General features: G+C 55.2%; 1 protein-coding gene across 1 annotated transcript in view; it reads left to right on the forward strand.

Annotated features, from left to right (window-relative positions):
- The first annotated feature begins 383 nt into the window (after positions 1-383).
- The window catches only part of RBM19 (RNA binding motif protein 19), a 74,447-nt gene continuing 56,503 nt past the window's right edge, over positions 384-18,327 (forward strand). Inside the window, exons 1-19 of the mRNA XM_016203102.2 lie at positions 384-516; positions 2,032-2,214; positions 3,743-3,868; positions 3,973-4,011; positions 4,294-4,486; positions 5,238-5,503; positions 6,000-6,080; positions 6,498-6,576; positions 7,089-7,160; positions 8,156-8,359; positions 8,496-8,626; positions 9,386-9,507; positions 9,924-10,020; positions 10,245-10,355; positions 10,815-11,015; positions 12,212-12,326; positions 16,171-16,343; positions 16,639-16,699; positions 17,456-17,535. Of these exons, the coding sequence (XP_016058588.2) occupies positions 481-516; positions 2,032-2,214; positions 3,743-3,868; positions 3,973-4,011; positions 4,294-4,486; positions 5,238-5,503; positions 6,000-6,080; positions 6,498-6,576; positions 7,089-7,160; positions 8,156-8,359; positions 8,496-8,626; positions 9,386-9,507; positions 9,924-10,020; positions 10,245-10,355; positions 10,815-11,015; positions 12,212-12,326; positions 16,171-16,343; positions 16,639-16,699; positions 17,456-17,535 (2,370 nt within the window). The 5' untranslated portion in view covers positions 384-480. The remainder of the gene's footprint in view (positions 517-2,031; positions 2,215-3,742; positions 3,869-3,972; positions 4,012-4,293; positions 4,487-5,237; positions 5,504-5,999; positions 6,081-6,497; positions 6,577-7,088; positions 7,161-8,155; positions 8,360-8,495; positions 8,627-9,385; positions 9,508-9,923; positions 10,021-10,244; positions 10,356-10,814; positions 11,016-12,211; positions 12,327-16,170; positions 16,344-16,638; positions 16,700-17,455; positions 17,536-18,327) is intronic.

Below are 18,327 nucleotides of genomic sequence, written 5' to 3' on the forward strand. Positions count from 1 at the left end.
TAAAAGGGGAGGCAAGAATCCCTAGGCCTGCCCCCACTCTCAGGTTTAGGACTCAATTAAAATAATAAAATAATAAAATTAAAATAAAACAAAATAATAAAATAAAATAGAAAAAGAGCCGAAAACGCTTTCCTGAACCGCAAAGCGCTCAAAAACCACTAACCCCCGCAATCAATCCCCCGCCAGTGTGAGGCACCAGCGCCCCCTGCCGCCTTTGCCTTGGTGTCATCGGACGCCGCCGAACAGCCTGCGCCTGCGCGGGGGTGCCAGCGCGCAGGCCCGCCCCTTATGGGTGTGACTTCCTGGCGTCGCTCCGAGTCGGCCACGCCCACTTCCGGGAGAAGGGCGGGTCCGACGCCCGGAGCACGTGATTCGGTTCTGGCTGGCGAAAGATGGCGGCGCCCAGGGCTGCGGCGTGAAAGTGGTTTGTGAGGAGACTCGGTGCCAACGCGCTGGAATCAAACAGTGGGGCCGCGCGCCATGTCGCGACTGATCGTGAAGAACCTCCCGAATGGGGTGAGTGCAGGGGCCTGGGCTCGGGAGTCTGAAGTTAGGGCCTGTCGGGAGCCGGGGGTTGGGCTTCGGAAACCAAAAGGGCAGGACCCCGCGGCTTATCCGCCTTGGACCGCGGGCGGGAGGGAGGGACAGCGGCGGCTGGAGGTCTCGCGGCCGGCCTGCGGGTACCCGACTCCCAGCCCCGCAGCTTTTCCCAGGGAGGCGCCCCCCGGCCTCGCGCCCACCGCCTCCGTCCCACGGCCCCTCTCCTCTTGTCCAGCCGCAATTTTGTTGTTTAGATGCTCTCCCCTGGGCCTCGCACTGCACCCATAGCCCTTTCCCGCGCAGGGGGGCTGTCGGGGGCCACAGACGTGGGCGGTAATGAGCTGAGGGCCTGCGTTGCGAGCCCCAAGCCTGCCCTTCGGGGGGCGGATGAGTTGAAGACACCTGAGGGGGTGTGACGGGCTTTCGGGTGGAAACCCTTTACCCGGTTCTGGGGCCCAGCGCGGAACCAGCGGCGGGCATTCCGCCGACGCCTGCCCCGTAACTGAGCGGAGGGGGGGGGGGGGGACGCGCGCGTGGGTCACCCTCCCCTGTCTCCCTGTGACTTTTCCCGCGTGGAAAGCTTGCCACACCCCCGGCGCGGCCCGTACACTCGCTGCCCGAATCCAGAGCGTGCCGCGCACGACGGCCCTTCTGCACCCTCGGCTCTAATTCTTGGGACTCTCTCTCTCTCTCCTTGATGAAAAGGAAGGACACGGAGACATTGCTATTTTATCGCTGTGGGGTTTTTGTTTTGTTTTGTTTTTTAACTTTGCCTCCCCCGACTGTGGATTTGGGGTTGGGGGTGGGGGGGCCTATGACACAGTTTTGAAAGTTCAGGCAGTACAGTAGTGTATGAAATGAGAAGTAGAGTTTGCTCCATCCTGCCTTCCGTCTTTTCCAGGAGTGACCTTCTTCTGTGGCTTGTTTTTAGGACTCCTCAGGGGCACCGTCCACTGTGCTCTTGCCCCCATTTCTTAGCCTGTTTACCCCAGTGACTATCTGCTGACCCCCCCCACTATGAAAGATGAGGAAACTAGATTATTTGTTCCTCCCTTCTAGTCTGGTATTATTTTTAACTCCCCCATTATTTATCTCAAATGAGATACTTTTAAATAGCTATTAATGATCTATCTATCAGCTTTAGGCGGTGTCTTTTTTTTTTTAATCCTCATTTGAGGATGTTTTTATCGATTTGAGAGAGGGAGAGAGAGAGAGAAAGAAATATCAATGTGAGAGAGAAACGTCAGTTGATAGGTTGTCTCCCATGGGTGCCCTGACCAGGGATCATACCTGCAACCTGGGTATGCACCCTGACTGGGAATCGAACCCACAGCCTTTGGTATATGGGATGACACTCCAACCGGCTGAGCCCCCTGCCAGGGCTAGGCAGTGCCTCTTGATGCCTCGCTGAGACGAATGAGGACCACCCTTCCTTCCCATCCCAGCTTCCATTCGGTCCCCTGGGCTCTGAGGCCTCCCTTTCTGTCCTAGATGAAGGAGGAGCGGTTTCGGCAGCTGTTCGCTGCCTTTGGCACGCTGACCGACTGCAGCCTGAAGTTCACCAAAGATGGCAAGTTCCGCAAGTTTGGCTTCATCGGCTTCAAGTCCGAGGAAGAGGCCCAAAGGGCACTGAACCATTTCAACAAGAGTTTTGTTGACACGTCCCGCATCACGGTGAGTCTGCGAGAACCTGACCCCTGCCTGCGTGCCTGCCGAAAACGGCCTTTCCCTCCACACTCCTGTCCCCTTTCAGATTTGGATGTCCTCAGTGTCTTTCACCAGTTCTCAATCTTTCATGCCTACAGATCCCCCAGAGAGCTTGTTAAACTAGTTTCCTGGGCCCCCATCTTAGAGTTTCTCATTCAGTGTATTGGGGGAGAGGGATCCAGGAATTTGTATGTCTAACAAGCTCACAGGTGATACGATGCTGCTGGTCCCAAAACGAGAACCACTGACCTACATCATTCATTCCTGCACCTGTTCAGCAGGCACTCAGTGAGTGCTTGCTTGATGCAGGAGATTTAGAGATACTGTGGTACCCTCGGCCCATCCTCATGGCACCAGTAGCCTATGGGCCGGCAGGCAGGGCGCCAGGTGAACAGGCTGCTTTCAACAAGCATGGTTGGTGCTGAAGCACAAAGGGGGCCCCTTGCCTTGCTGGGCAGTGGATGGGGAGTCAGGAAAGCTTCCTGGAGGAGGAGGTCCCACTCTGTCACTCCTGCCTTTAATGACCTAGTAAAAACATCTGTAACACCTGTTGAGAAGGAAAACAACAGATATTGACCAAGTCTGATCCCATTTATAGAGTCCTATTCCTCCATCTGTATGTGTGTGATGCGTGCATGGAGCCACGTGGAAGGGTTTTTACCGAAATAGTCATCCTCCCTCTGGATGATAGGAAGGAATTGGGGTATAAACAGCAGAACTATTTTGAAAGTTCACACAAAGGGATATGACAAAGTGGCAGCTCCTTCCCGGGGGAGTAGTTGGTTGACCAGTGTCCCCGTGACTATGGTGGGAAGTGCCCAGTAGCCACCCACCACCGCAGAGGTCATCTGGGGGAGTATGTGAAGGTTTTTAAAGCCAGAGAAGCGTGTCAGCTCCGGCCTCACAGCCAGCTCTCTTCCATGCTCTGAGGTGTCTCCTGTTTCTCTCGTCACCCTAGGGTTGTCCTGGGGCCCATGAGCTTGTGTTACAGTAACTATAGTAACAGGGTTAGCTCTGCAGCACCTGCGCTGTCACCTTGTGCCACCCTTTGGATGGGATGGTTGAGAACTCAGGCTCCAGAGCCAGACTCCCCAAGTCCCAGGCTCCAGAGCCAGACTCCCCAAGTCCCAGCCTCCACTCTGTCACTTTCTACCTGGGTGACCCGGTTACTTAACTTCCTGTGCTTCAGTTTCCTGACCTGAGACCTGGGGAGAGTCGCGGTTCCTCCCTCGCCCTGTTGGGAGGTTCAGCGTATTTATACTCTCAAAGCAGCAAGACTGCCTGGCATGTGGAATTCTTCAGTAAGTGTTCGTGACCACGGTGGCTGCAAAGGGCAAAGCCAAGGCCAGGGGAGGACACATAATTTGCTTCAGCCAACTCGGCTAGTCGGTGGCATTTGCCTCTTTCAAAAGCCCAAGTTCCCAGATGTGAAGTGTGGCGCCAGGCTGGGTGCAGTTGCAGGTGTCACCGTCGCCATCCTCCCTCTCCCATGCAGGTGGAGTTCTGCAAGTCATTTGGGGACCCAACAAAGCCACGAGCCTGGAGCAAACATGCCCAGAAACCAAGCCAGCCCCAGCAGCCTTCAAAAGGCAAAGACTCCGCCCCCCTGGAAACTAAGAAAGTGCGTAGAGGGTCACTCCCACCCACCAGCCCGGTGCCTACAGGGTGGTCGCCCTGGGGTCCGGGGGCAGTGGGATCCTCAGCACCTATGCCTTCTGTTTTTAGGACAAGAAGAAGAAAAAGGCAGCAGGTGAACTGGAGAAGGTGGGTCTGTCCTATAGCCCAAGAGGGTGTGCACCAGGAATGGTCCCAGGAGGGCTGTTGCCGGAGGGAGGTGGCGGCCAGCAGAGCCCTGTCGGTGGTGTCTTAGGCTTCCTGTCCGGTGAAGAGTCCACTCATCCTCCCAGGACTGACCCAGCTGACCCCTGGGGGAGATGATCTTGGAGGACGCTCTGACCCCACCAGGAGTTAGGAGGGGTGAGCCTGACCTGAATCTTCTTGCCTGTGTTTTTTTTATTTCCCGCTGCCCTGCTGCGGTACCACCAGCTGAAGGAAGACACCGAGTTCCAGGAATTCCTGTCGGTTCACCAGAAGCGGACACAGGTGGCAACTTGGGCCAATGATGCCCTGGACGCAGAGTCCTCAAAAGGGAAGAGCAAGCTGGCCAGTGACTACCTGAACTTCGACTCCGACTCGGGCCAGGAGAGTGAGGAGGAGGGAGCTGGGGAGGACCCAGAAGGTAAGGGCATTGCGGTGTGTCCATGAGTCCCTACAGCCGTGAGTCCCTGTGTGCCTATAGGGCCTGTGCTCTTGGGCTTGTACAAACATGGGGTCCCTTGGTGCCAAACACTGCTCTCTAGTGGGTGTGGTTATCCCAGCCAAAACAAGTCCACTGCGTAGTATATTACGTGAAGACAGTGCCATAGAGGGAAATCGGGAAAAGGGATAGGAGAGCTCTCAGGAAGGCCTCTGAGGAGGTGGCCTGGACAGGCCAGAAGGAGGTGAGGGGCTGGGCGCCTCGGAAGGCGCTCACAGTGTCATACGGGGATGGATGGGCGCAGGGACGGTTGCAACCAGGGTGGGAAGTGGTGGGTGAGGATCGAGAGTCGATCCTGGTTTAAAGTGAGAGAGTGGATTCGATGTGCACGTCATGCGTGGTGAAGCAGCTGTGTACCTCTGGGGTCTGAAGGGCTCCCTGGGAGTTGGTGGGACACAGTAGGAGAGGGGGGATAGGAAGGGGTTGCAGGTGGAGGGATCAGCATGCAGAGGACGCACAGGAGCCAGAGGGCGCTCTGAGGCTCAGGAGGGCTGCAGCGTGAGAACTGGGCTGGGAGGAGCAGCCAGCTGGCCTCATGGGCAGGAGCTCAGGTTTCTTCCTGCAAGCGCCTGGCAATCACTGGTAGAGGTGGGCTTGGCACCTTGTGCCCCCTGCCGTCCCAGGCCTCTGGTGTGCACACAACTGTCCTAACTCCAGTTTCCTGTTTTCCCAGAGGAGGCCGGCCTTGAACCAAAGGCAGCTGTGCGGAAGGAGTTGTCGGACATGGATTACCTGAAATCCAAGGCGGTGCGGGCCGTGTCACTGTCCTCGGAGGAGGAGGAGAGTGAGGATGAGGCTGTGAACTGTGACGAGGGGAGTGAGGCTGAGGAGGAGGATTTCTGTGCCGCCCCCACCCGGCAGGACCAAGAGAGGACAGGGCCGGGCCCAGAGCAAGGGACCCGGTCTGGGAACAAGAAAGCACAGGAGTCCAGAGCCCAGGTGTGTGTGGATCAGCGTGTGCCCAGGAGGCAAGTCTCGGCTCTGCCACTTGCTCTGCAACCTGAGCAAGCACCTTTCAGTCTATTTCCTGTTATTGGGGAGGTCGCTGCCTTCCAGAGTGAGCTGCTAATGGCTACAGCACATCATACTTTGTATTTTGTGGCAGTGTAGATAGGTGTCAGCCCACAATCGACAGTAATAGGTAAAATTAACTGAGCACTTACTACGCGGTGGGTACAATACCTGCCATATCATTTTTCATTGACTCTCAGGATGGTCTTGGGGGGCAGGTATTCATGTCTCGTTTTATAGATGAGTGAACTGAGGCCCAGAGGAGGGAAGCGACCTGCCCAAGGTCATGCCTGGGAAGTGGAGGGGTCATGGTACTTGCTGCCATCACTGGCTCACTTCTATGCACTCACTGAGCCATTCAGGTACAGGATGTCACTCATACCAGGACTCACTGTGCCCATGTCTGTTTGTTCTCTGCCATCAGACAGAGAAGCCAGCAGTCCAGAGGGAACCCAGCACCCCTCACACCGTGAAGCTGCGGGGAGCCCCGTTCAACGTCACAGAGGTATGTGCCCCTAACGGGATGAGCCGGGAGCCAGAGGAGCAGGTGGGGGCCAGGAGTCTCTGTTGTGTGGGGTTCAGGATTAGCTGAGGACTTGAGTTGGAAAAGGCCATATATCACTCTAAATGGATATAAAGGTACTTGGCAGGGGGCAGATCAGCCACGATGCCTTAAAATGCTGCTGGTGACGTTACTGTTCATATTTACATTCTCCAGGTCCAACTTTATTTTTACTTTTTCAAAGTTAATTTTATTTAATGTTGGAGAAAAGATGTGTATATTTAGAGGAAAGAGAGAAACTAGACAGGACGAAACACTGTGGTTATCTTTCCAAATTCAGAACTCCGGCCCATGTTTCTTATCCGGGTTACTTTTTTATCACTGGGTTGGTAAAGGGGGAAACCTTTCCTCTTGTTATAGAAAAATGTTACTGAGTTCCTGGCGCCCCTGAAACCCGTGGCCATTCGGATAGTGAGAAATGCTCACGGGAACAAAACAGGTGAGGTCTGGGATGATCTGGGGATTGGAGAGGCAGGTGGTAAAGATGGGAGATCAGGCCAGTTGAATTGGGGGACATTTGAGGGGCGGCTACTCTTTTTCCTGTTTGTGGTCCTGGTTCTGTCCACTGGCTGAACCATGTCTTTCCCAGGAAGTCCGCAGAGCAGGCCCCAGTGGTCCCGGTTCTGTCCACTGGCTGAACCATGTCTTTCCCAGGAAGTCCGCAGAGCAGGCCCCAGTCCGGGTGGGTGGGGTGGGAGGGATGCAGAGGCCTCCAGTGTTCTGACTTCTACATTCCAGCATTGTTATCATAAAACCAGGTCATAGGGTCTAAACACTCCAGGCAAAGGGGGATTTGGCCACAGGTGGGAGGGAATGTGCATTTTGGAGAACTGGCAAAGATAGAATCTTCCCCACTCTCTGCTCAGTTTCCCCCGAACACCTAGCACAGTGGGGGGACTCCCATGTGCCTGCAGGCCTGCGGATTTTACCTTTGTCGTTGTCCTTCCTTAGGGTACGTCTTTGTGGATTTCAGCAGCGAAGAGGAAGTGAAGAAAGCCTTGAAGTGCAACAGAGAATACATGGGTAAGGATGCCGGGGCAGGCGCCACACCGTGTGCTGGTGGATCCGTTTGTTCATTCGTTTACTCCATCAGTTTTCATTGAGGGTGTGCTGTGTGCCAGGTACTGCTCTGGGCACTGGGGAGACAGCAGCAAGCAGAACAGGCCAAAATCCCTGCCCTTGTGCCTCTGACATAGAGCAAAGGAATGTAAAGGGTGAGAGATGGGGAGGAATTCGCTGGGCTGTACTATGGAAAAATACAGAGCAGGAGAGGGTTGGGATTGCAGGAGGCATGTTTATAAATAGGATTGTGTCAGCTTGAGTCTCCTTAAGAAGGTGGCAGAACCAGGGGGAGTAGAAGGAGCAAGCCCTGGCATGTAGCAGGCTATTCCAGTACAAGGAACAGTACAGGGAACAGCATATGCGAGGTCCTGAGTGGGGAGGTCACCTGAACCATCTCTGAGGACGTGCTCTTTGACCTGACCCTGGCACGGACAAGTGATTCATATTCAGCCATCGGTCCCTAGTGAGGACATGAATTCTTAGAGAAGGTGGGAAGCCCAAGCAGTCTTATCAGCTAGTCAGACAGTAGATGTTTATTGAGCACCTACTCTGTGCATGTGGAGGAGCCAGTGGTGGTCACTGTCTAATCAGGCCCAGGGGCAATGCATGTAAACAGTTCAACAGTGCAGGGTGACTGACTCCTCAGTGCTGGGTTGTCACGTGTCACTGTCCTAAGAGTAGCAAGCAGTGCTAGGGACTGTGCCCTGGAATTCAGAGGATGCAGCTCTGGACTGAGGTGGCCCAGACAGGTCCCCCCCCCCCCCCGGGGTTGAAACTGACCTCACAGAATGAATGGCATTTGGGGAAAGAGCCTTGTGGGTCAAGCCAGTGTTGGCTCAGGCCGCTGCCTTGGTCCTGGCATCTGGAAGGCAGCAAAGATGAGTTGGAATTGTCAGCCAGGAGTCACTGGCAAGTTCTGGGCCTCCCCTGGAGCCCCGACTCCTCTCCTTGTGCAGGTGGCCGCTACATCGAGGTGTTCAGGGAAAGGAACGTCCCCGTAGCCAAGGGGCCCCTCAAGAGCAGTCCCAAACCCTGGCAAGGCCGGACACTCGGAGAGAACGAGGAGGAAGAGGACCTGGCCGACTCGGGGCGGCTATTCGTGCGCAACCTGCCCTACACCAGCACCGAGGAGGACCTGGAGGGGATCTTCTCCAAATACGGTAGGGTGCGGCCCTTCCTTGGCCAACCCAGGGTGGCAGCCCGAGGCTCTCACTGGTTAAGGCCAGTCACCTGTTGGGCGCCGAGCATGCAGGCCTGTCCAGGCCGCCAGGACCCTGACCTCTCCCCTGTCCGCAGGTCCCCTGTCTGAGCTGCACTATCCCATTGACAGCCTGACCAAGAAACCCAAGGGCTTTGCCTTTGTCACCTTCATGTTCCCCGAGCACGCCGTGAAGGCCTACGCGGACGTGGATGGGCAGGTGTTCCAGGTGACTGCTCAGGGCCGGCAGGGCTGCTGGGCCCATGTACACACCCCCACATTTCTAAGAAAGCACACCCAGTGGCAGGTGGAGCCGCATTCTCACACCAGCCACTAGAAGGCAGGGTCTGCTCAGAATTCACCGATCTGTTAGCACCGGGGACAGTGCCTGGCACCTGGTAGACACTCAGAAGATGCTTGTTGAATGAATAATTATGCTCTCGTCTGGAGAAATAGCACTTGGAAGGGGAGAAAAGAAGGAAGGAATTGGGTGCAGTCATACTAAATGGCCACAGTAGACTGGAAGGAGCCCTTGTCTTTTTTCCCAGCCTCTCTAATTAAGGTGCTTAGTGTAGGCCCTCCAGCCCAGGCTACCTCTCCCCCTCTCCCCTCCTTTCCATTCATTGATGTGGTTCATTGATTTCTGTGGCCTCCAGGCCAAACCTCCCGTGTAGGGCCCTGCGTGTGCAGGAACAGGGTGGGGCCCAGGCCTTGGGGCTGGGCACTGTGAGTGGCACTCAGGCTGGTCAGCCTCCTCTATGAGGCTGTGTCACATGGCCTCCATTCCCATGTCAGGCCCATGTCACATGGCCAGGTCCCCATTCTGGGTCGAGGGTAACCATGTGGTCGTGCAGCCTGAGGCCACATCTTCTGATGAGGGTTTCAGTGCCACGTGCAGCCTACTCATGGCGAGGCCGCTGTCCCCGGGCAGGATGTGGAAGCACCTACCCCCTCCCTCCCCTCACCCCCTTCCCCTCACCCCCTCCAGGGTAGGATGCTCCACGTGTTGCCATCCACCATCAAGAAGGAAGCCACCGAGGATGCCACGGCTCCGGGATCATCCTCATATAAGAAGAAAAAGGAGTCCAAGGACAGGGCCAACAGCTCCAGGTCCTTACCCGCGGCTGGCCTCTGGGCCTGGCCCAGGCTCCTGCGGCCCTCCCCCGCTCACCCCGCTCTTTCCCTGCCACCTTGGGGCTCCTGCTCCTTGTGATGGGTTCAGCCTCGTCTGTAACCTCCCTGAGCCCGTTTCCTCATCTGCAGAACGGGGAAACTTGTAGTGGTGCCTTAGTTATGCGGAGCCCTAAGAATTAGATGAGTCAGCATGGGCAAAGGGCTCAGTCCCTGGCACAGAGTGGGTGCTTGATAAATCGTCACTGTCCTTGTCCTTGCCCAGGCAGGTTGGGGGGAGGAGGGGACTTTAGTGCTTAGAAAGGCAGGCTGAAGAGCTCACTCCTTAAAGGCTGTGCACCTAAGAAAATATTCCTGTCACTTAGCCACACTCTGACATCCCTCTTCTGCCTCAGCTCCCACAACTGGAACACGCTGTTCATGGGCCCGAACGCTGTGGCTGACGCCATCGCGCAGAAGTACAGTGCCACCAAGAGCCAGGTGTTCGACCACGTGAGTGAGCAGCTGTCTGATGCACCCCAGTCCTGGGCCGAACGCATGGGGGCAAAAGGCAGGGAGGGGGCATCGTGCTGGGGTCGCCTGCAAGCGTGGGCCTCTAGCACTGCAGTCGTGGGCATCCTCTGGGCCCTTCTGGCACATCTCAGCCGCCCTGCAGCCCTCCTCCCCACAGCCTGCCCGAGCTCCGACAGAGCCTCTTCCTTTCCCCTCTCCCACAGGAGACCAAGGGCAGCGTGGCTGTGCGAGTGGCCCTTGGGGAGACCCAGCTTGTCCAGGAAGTACGGCGCTTCCTCATCGACAACGGGGTCAGCCTGGATGCCTTCAGCCAGGTGGGTGCACTGCCCAGCTCAGCTGCACGGGCCACCAGCATGCTGGGGGTAGAGTTTCAAGTTGGGGATGTGCCGACAGATTTGAGGATCAGGCTTTTCAAGGGTGATGTTTATCATTAATTTTCAGTCTCTAAAGAAAGTAAAGAATTCACATGTGGGTTCAGACAAGGGCATAGTCTGACTGAATGGTGTCCTTCAGGGACCATATGCAGGAGGGTTACCTCTTAACCATTCTAGATCCCTCACCCTTCTCCACTCCTTGGAGCCACCCCTCTTCCAAGGAGCTGAATGCCTGAGAAGGTGCCATCTTCTGGGCCCACTTTTGAAGCACCTGGGGTGACTGAGGTCCCAAAGGGGTGCCTGGCCTGGAGCCGACTACAGATCAGCGCTGGTGTCAGGATTGAGGGGCCAGGGCCTATCCTCTTGTTGCCTGAAATGTGTCCATTGTCTCCCTCGCAGCCCGCTGCAGAGCGAAGCAAAACTGTCATCCTGGTAAAGAACCTGCCAGCAGGCACCCTGGCGGCTGAGCTGCAGGAGACCTTCGGCCGCTTTGGCAGCCTGGGCCGCGTGCTGCTGCCTGAGGGCGGCGTCACGGCCATCGTGGAGTTCCTGGAGCCCCTGGAAGCCCGCAAGGCCTTCCGACAGCTGGCCTATTCTAAGGTGGGGCTGCCCAGACCTGCTTCGGAGGGATGGAGGGCTCAGGCGTAGCGACAGTCTTAGCATGGACCTGGCCGTGGGAGCCCGGGCTAAAAACCACCTACTCTTTCCTAATTGTGAACTTGATTCCCCCACTGAGCACACCCGGGTGGAGAACGTGAGAGGGAAGCTCGGAACCCCAGAAAGCAGGCCATGGCTCCGTGCCCGATTTGGTCTCCCCGACTTTCTAGTCCCTCATGAGTTGAACTGTTGTTCTTGGTGCTTTCGGGATCTTGTGCCTACAGTAGCTTGAAAGTCAGTTCTGTAGGTGGGCTGTCTCCTGATTCTGGGTAAAAGCAAACGGACTTGCAAATATTACTGTGTTGGTTCCTTGTGGCCGCCTAACAGGTTACCACAAACTCAGTGGCTTAAAACAACTTAAATGTATTCTCACAGTTCTGGAGGCTGGAAGTCTGAAATCAGGGTGTCGGCAGGGCCATGCTCCCTCTGAAGACCCAGGGGTGGCCCCTTCTTTGCCCCTTCCAGCTCCTAGGGCACCAGGTGCCCCTTGGCTGTGGCTGCATCACTCCAGTTTCTGCCTCCGTCTCATGTGCCTTCTTCTTTCCATTTCTGTCTGGATCCAGGATGATCTCACTTGAACATCTTTTACTTAATGACATTTTGCAAAGACCTTTTTCCAAGTAAGGTCACATTCACAAGTTCTGGGGTCAGGACATGGACATATTTTCTGGGGGCCACCTTTCAACCCACTGCAGTGGCTTCTGTTTATCTGGCATGCTCACGTTTTGCAGACTCTATCAGTGTCTGGTTTATCCTTTCAAAGAGCAGCTGTGCACACACATGCACATGCATGGCCTGTGAGTGTATGTGGGGGAGCGAAAGCATGGTTGAACGGCCCTACTGCACTTCCTGCGGGAGAGCTGCATTTCATCCCTGGTTCTGTCCCTCTCCCCCAACACACACACTCCCTGGTTGGAGAATCCATAACGGGACACAGTATATCCAGTGACAACAGATGTTCGGCCCAGCCCTGGGCTGCAGCAAGAGTTCCTGTGGTGTTCTCAGGGTTCAGGCAGCATGGAGGGTTCTGGGCTGTGCTCCCCTCCTGGCTCTGTTCCAAGGTGAGCCACTCATACTCTCTTACCCTCGGGCTCTTCATCTGTGTAAGACACTGAGTCCCTCCCCACCCGTCTCTGCAGTTTCACCACGTCCCCCTGTATCTGGAGTGGGCTCCAATGGGCGTCTTCTCCAGCTCAGCCCCACAGAAGGAGGGACCCCAAGACACACCGGTGGAACCCTTGGATCCAGAAACTGGTGAGGGCTGGGTCTGGAATCAGGGTGTCCTGGGACAGTGGTGAGAGGAAGGGAAGGGGAGTGGGGCAGCACTAAGTACTTTGAAAGGTTGAAAGGTTTTTTTTCATCCCAGAGACCAGTGAGTTGCAGACTCTTGGATTTCACAGGCACATGAAATGGTTTTTTTTAAAAAATAGAGTATAAACATGATGGGTGCAACATAAGGCAGTCAGTTCTTTAGCTTGTCAGTTAGAGATTGTACGGAAAATAAACTATACTCTTACTAGCGGTTCAGAACACAGCAAGTGAAAAAGGCCCTTATTTCACACACTCACCAGGGTGCCTCCTGGGCGAGGGTGGCTCAGAGGAGAGTTACTCTGGAGCGTCCTGGGAGTGGCACAGCGCCCTCTGGCGTCCAGTGACTGCAAAAGCAGGGAAAGGAAGGCGCACTGGGGACAGCACAGTTCTTTCTTGTGGAGACAGTTCTGCAGATTGTAAGATGTTGCACATTTGTGGACCCCACTAGAAGTGTCAGGAGTACTCCTAGCGATTGTCATCATGTGAACCCCCCCATCCCCACATTCCCAAATCACCCCTAGGGGGCAGTACAGCCCCTAGTTGAGAACCACTTAGCCTGGAGACCCTGACAGCATTTTACAAGTTAAGGCCTTTAAAAAAGTTTTCAAAAGGACTGTGATGGTCCTTCTAGCCAGGGGTTAAGATTGTGCCCATCAGTAATATTCCTCCCCCTTCCCTTTACTCTCTTACAGTTACCAGTTTATTAAAACGAGTTAAAAAAAAATAAGCCCCCTGCCTTCCATCTCCATTGTTCTTATTTTTAAAAAGATGTTTAACAGAAAAAAACAATGTATGGGTCGGGGCTGGGGCTGCTGGTTTCAAGCCCTGCCATGTTGCCGTCAGGTGAATCCCCCAGAGCTCATCTCCCGGGCCTCTTTTTGCCCTTTTTGTTCCTTTTCTAACACGTATCACGTACATAATCCCCTCTGTCCCCTGCTGTTCCTTGTAACCTACTCCCCCCACCCCCCTCCCCGGCCTATCCACATTGTTCCTGAAGCTTCTGCAGGTCCCCATCCCCATCCTTGCTGCACAGACAGGGTTCTGCCAGCCCCAGCCCTACGCTCCGAGGGAAGGCGAGCAGGAGGGGTGTGCACAGAGCTTTTTGTTCACCCCCCTTTTGCAAAGCCCTCGGCGCTCTGTACCGGTCCTGAGGGAGGGGGCTGTGTGTGTTTTATCTCCCCACAACCAAGACCCTCACCTCCAGATAAAGGGCTGTGAGTGGGGGCAGGTCCTGGAAAGCTGCTCGCAACTGATAACAGTCTGTGCTGGCGGCTTCGCCCAGAGCGCAGAGGGGAGGGAGCGGCGCTAAATTCTGCCGCCTGATTATAATAGGGCCCCATGCGGCAGTGCGTGACTGGGTTTTGTTGTGCCAACTGTGGATGGAAGTGCGTTCTCCCCGGCCTCTCCCAGCTCCTCCAGCCCACCCTACTTTTAACTCCTGCCCCCCTCTCCCTAGCTGTGGGCCTGGCCCTGCCTCCTTTCTTACTACTTCCCTCTTTTTCTGGTTCCTGGCTATTTCATTGGCAAACATCTATTTGAGTTTCACAATTCCTCGTTTTTGCTTTTTGCCTTTCAACCGGACTGTCTGCCTGCTCGGGGCCAGGAGCAGAAGTGTGTGAGAGAGTGTGTGTGTGTGTGTGTGTGTGTGTGTGCGTGCGCGTGCGTGCATGGGCATGCACACGTGTATGTGTATGCCTAACTCCATTTTCCAGGTAAGGATGCTGGGGCGCAGTGGTTAAGACAGTTGCTGGGGGCCACACAGCTGGTAGTCGTATGACAGGGACTCCCCCCAGATCACTCTTATCTCCAAGGCCTCTTGCTTTCCCCAGCTCTGCGCTACTTCCCAACTGCAGTCTCCAGGCCCCCTTCTCGTTTTTTCCAGGCCCCCTTTTTTCCAGCAGATCTCAGGACTCATTAGTTCTTCCAGGGCCCAGGGGAGTTACAGGTGCAGGGAGGTGGGTGCTGGGGACACAGAGGTTTAGGGAAATCGGATATCTCTGTGCTGTTGGAGGAAGGCCAGGCTGCCTTCAATCACTTTTATTTCAATCTACATGTCCCGCCCAGATGTTGGAGTCAGGGGTGTTGGTTAACTCATTAGAAGTGGGAGGAACCAGGGGAGCCAGGCTGGTAGTAGGTCCTGGCTGCCCTCACAGTCCCCTCTTGTTCTTCCTGGGCCCGGGCTGAGGGCAGCTTACCCACCAGGGAAGGAGGGGCTCCGTCTGGTTCTAGGGTGCCTATGCTGACTGTCAGCTCAGCTCTTTCACTAACCCAGACATCATCCCTTCTGGGGCAGGTCCCTGTGGCCTTTAAACAAGTACTTGGAAGACACCAGCCCCTGCTCCTGGGCAGGGAGGCAAGCTGGAGTGGACGGGACTCTGGCCACCCTCAGAGCTGCAGGGCTCCCTGTGCGGCTGTGCACGCCTGGGATGCCACACTGGGTTCTGGCTGGAGCCCAGGCCCTTGGGGGAGGCCAGGGGAAGGGCCCTCGGTCTTTGCCAGGAGTCTGCTCAGGCTGGAAGTGGGGAGGAGAGTGCAGAGCCCTTGTTGGCTGCTGGCTACCACGAGTAGACCGCTGCCTGGTTCAGAAGCCACATGCATGCCTTTGAGTCATTGCCAGGATTTTTATACCATGGGTTTTCCTGTAAATCCAGACTTTCAGCCTTTTTTGAGATATCTGAACATCTGAAGAGTTGACTTTCCTACGTGGCAGCAGTTGGCCAGTGTCAAGAAGGGGCCGCTCTCTTAAAGCGCCATGAGTCCTCTTGGTCACCATCGTCCCCACCATTCTTTTCTCTAAAAAAAGCCTTTTTTAGTCTTCCATGACCCTCTCTCCCAACCTGAAATGCCTGAGACTTAGAGTTCAGATAGAAGAGCCCCCAGAATTTTCCTTGGGCTCCCCATTTGTGCTGTGGCTACTGTGTCATTAACAGGTAGCACTCGTAAGGCACTGAGCCACATGCCTGGTACCACGTGGAATCCACTTGGTTCCTTTCTTTCTCCTTTCATCTCCAAGACTCAAACGCAAGGAGAGCCAGTGGGTGGCAATGTCACTCCCACTGAAGGTCATGGTGTTCGTTTCGATTGAAGTTCTCGTTGGGAACTGAGTCTTAGTGACTGCATAGCTTTGCTTCCCCGTTTTTAGTGATAGTTTTACACCATGGGGTCCCTTGCTGGGTAAAGTGTGGGGGAAGGATCCTTTGTGTAGATTTCCTCTTTTTGTCCTGGAGAGAATCCGGGTTCTGGCTTCACCTCGGTGGGAGGGAGCCAAGGGGTGGAGGCGCCTGTTCCACTGATGTTCAACAGACATTGTCACTGTAGCCACTTCTATTGGTGTTTCAAAGGCTTGTTCTATGACAAAGTAGTTGACAGTTCATTGGGACTTGCAAGCTTTAGACTTACAGCAGAAAGGGGGGGGGGCAGACAAGAGGCTTTTTTTTTTTCTTTTTTTCTTTTTTTCAGAAAAAATAAACTGTTGCTGAGGTTTGGGGTTCAATAAAACCATTCCCACAGCAGTTCACTTGGAAATTCAAATGAGTGTGGGTTAGTCCAAGCTAAGGGTCATCATTGGAGGTCTGTTTCATTTTTCTTTCTCTTTAAAGCAGAGGGAGGAGGCAGGACAGCCCCCCCCCCCCCCAAGAGTTGTGGAAACCCAGCCCTGGCTGGAAGTTAGTGTCTTCTCCTGACACTGCCCACCCGACAGAACACCCTGATCTAGCAGGTTCTGTGACTTCGGCAGAATAGACATCATTTAATGGATTTTGGGTGGGGTTTTTTGGTGGGGACCCAGAACCAGACAGTGAGACCTCGGAAGGTGAGAAGCCAACAGAGGAAGGAGCAGCCGACTCTTCGTCAAAGACGGAGGAGGAGGAGGAGGAGGAGGAGGAGGAGGAGAGCCTTCCCGGGTGCACCCTGTTCATTAAAAACCTCAACTTTGACACCACTGAGGAGACGCTGAGGGCGGTGAGTCGCGGCGCTGGGGACCCCGTCAGCTCTGCAATCCCGGCCCTTGCCCCCTGTTAGTGTAGTCGGACAGCCCCCGCCACCCGCTCGACATCTCTGCTGGGCTGTCCAGAGCAGCCCGGGGCCGGGGAGGGCGCCCACACAGGCAAGGGACACGGCGGGTGTCCCAGGAGGCCCTGCCCTGGGAAGGCTACCGCCAGCCGGCCGTAGCACTCGCGCATTTAGGAAACAGGCCCTGGCTGTCTGGGGGGAGCGGCGGGACTGCGGGGCACCACCTGCTCATGCTCTCTTCCAGGTGTTTTCCAGAGTGGGCGCCGTGAAGAGCTGCTCCGTTTCCAGGAAGAAGAGCAAAGCAGGTACTGCCTCTGAAACCTCAGCCAGCTTCGGGAAAACGAGCGAACAAAATCAGCAAATGTGGGGGAAATGCTGGGGGAGGCACACATCCCGCCTTCTGTTGAAAGGGCAGGAGGTCGTTAGAGCTCTTACTGTGTGTGTCCCGTAGCAACTCCCCTGCCCCAGTGATATACGTCTGAAGTCGGAAAGTCAAAGTTTCTGATAAATTTCTGACCTCTTGCTACTCACTACCTAGAACCAGGGAACCAGATAGGTTCAAATAATACCTCTTCCCTTCCTCTCCCAACTTTGCCTGAAACCCAGGAACCAACTGGGATTGGGTGGTCGGAGCACTTGCACAGAGCGAGCCTGGGTGTGTTGGACTTTCCTGCATATATTCGTCTCATGCATTATGTATGGGGGGGGCCAGGACTGCTAGGTAGAGGCTTCGCTTCTTGTCACGAGGTGGTCATCCCTGTTAGTCCCGATCCCTCCCTGAGGCGGAGTTCTATTAGGAAGTTAATTATCATGTCAATCATCTGCTAATTAATAGACACCCGGGCCTCAGGTGGTGGTTACATGACCTCCTTGGCTAATTCTTCGAGGTGACGAAAAAAATGATGAGCCAGGAGGTGAAATATTTGGGGGAGTGAAGAAGTGAGGTTATGAAGCCGAGGGCCAGGGGCACATCAGAGCCCTTGCATCCGGCCTTGTGCTCACTTTTCGTCCCGTCCCCCCCATACCCGCCACACACTGATTCCTACCTCTCTCCCCCCCAGGAGCGCTGCTGTCCATGGGGTTTGGGTTTGTGGAGTACAGGAAGCCAGAGCAGGCCCAGAAAGCGCTCAAGCAGCTCCAGGTAAAGGGGTTTCACAGGCGAGGGCCACGGAGTCACTTGGCAGGCGGTGGGGCAGGGGTCCCGTCAGCCCTCTAATACTGAATGGGAATGCAGAGAAGTCCACGCTTTCTCCAGTTGTCTAGGGGACTGTGGGCCAAGAAAAATTAAGAGCCTTTCTCAGTACTCCATAGTCACTATGGTACACAACTCTTTATCCAGGGCCCGGTGTGTGCTAGGCACTGTGGTAGGCCTCAAGAAGTGCTCTGGTGGAAATAGAGCAAGCACTGTGGTGGGGGAAGGACTACTTTAGATTATGTGGTCAGGGGAGGCTTCTCTGAAGAGGTGACAGTTGAGCTGATGCCCAGTTAACAAGATGGAGTCAGCTGTGCAAAGATCTGAGTGAAAGGCACCTGGGAAGTAGGAACAGCATGTGCAAAGGGTCGGAGGCAGGGGCTCTAAGACAGGAGCTTATTATGTTCCTTGGCAGGGGACAAGGATCAGTGCCTTCTCATGCACCTCTTCTTTCTGTAGACCCACTTGCTCCCCGTTGTCACTGCCTGTCCTCGTTCTGCAGGAGGGAGACACGGAGAACAGGCTGGGTGCTCATGACGGTGCCTCCAGAACAGGCTTCTAAACCCAGAGTCCACAGAAGGGTTTCAGCGGGTCCAGGGGCGCTTTTAAGTCATATTCAGAATGTCATGTGTCTGTGCACATGCAAAGGGGACATAGGCCTGCAGCATGCGGCCAGGCCATGTGAAGGTGAAATAGCATCGGATAGGGCCAAGTTTACACTCCAGGGCGAGGCAGGCTGCT

This window comes from Miniopterus natalensis, chromosome 20, assembly GCF_054644295.1.
Source record: "Miniopterus natalensis isolate mMinNat1 chromosome 20, mMinNat1.hap1, whole genome shotgun sequence".
Classification (NCBI taxonomy): domain Eukaryota; kingdom Metazoa; phylum Chordata; class Mammalia; order Chiroptera; family Miniopteridae; genus Miniopterus; species Miniopterus natalensis.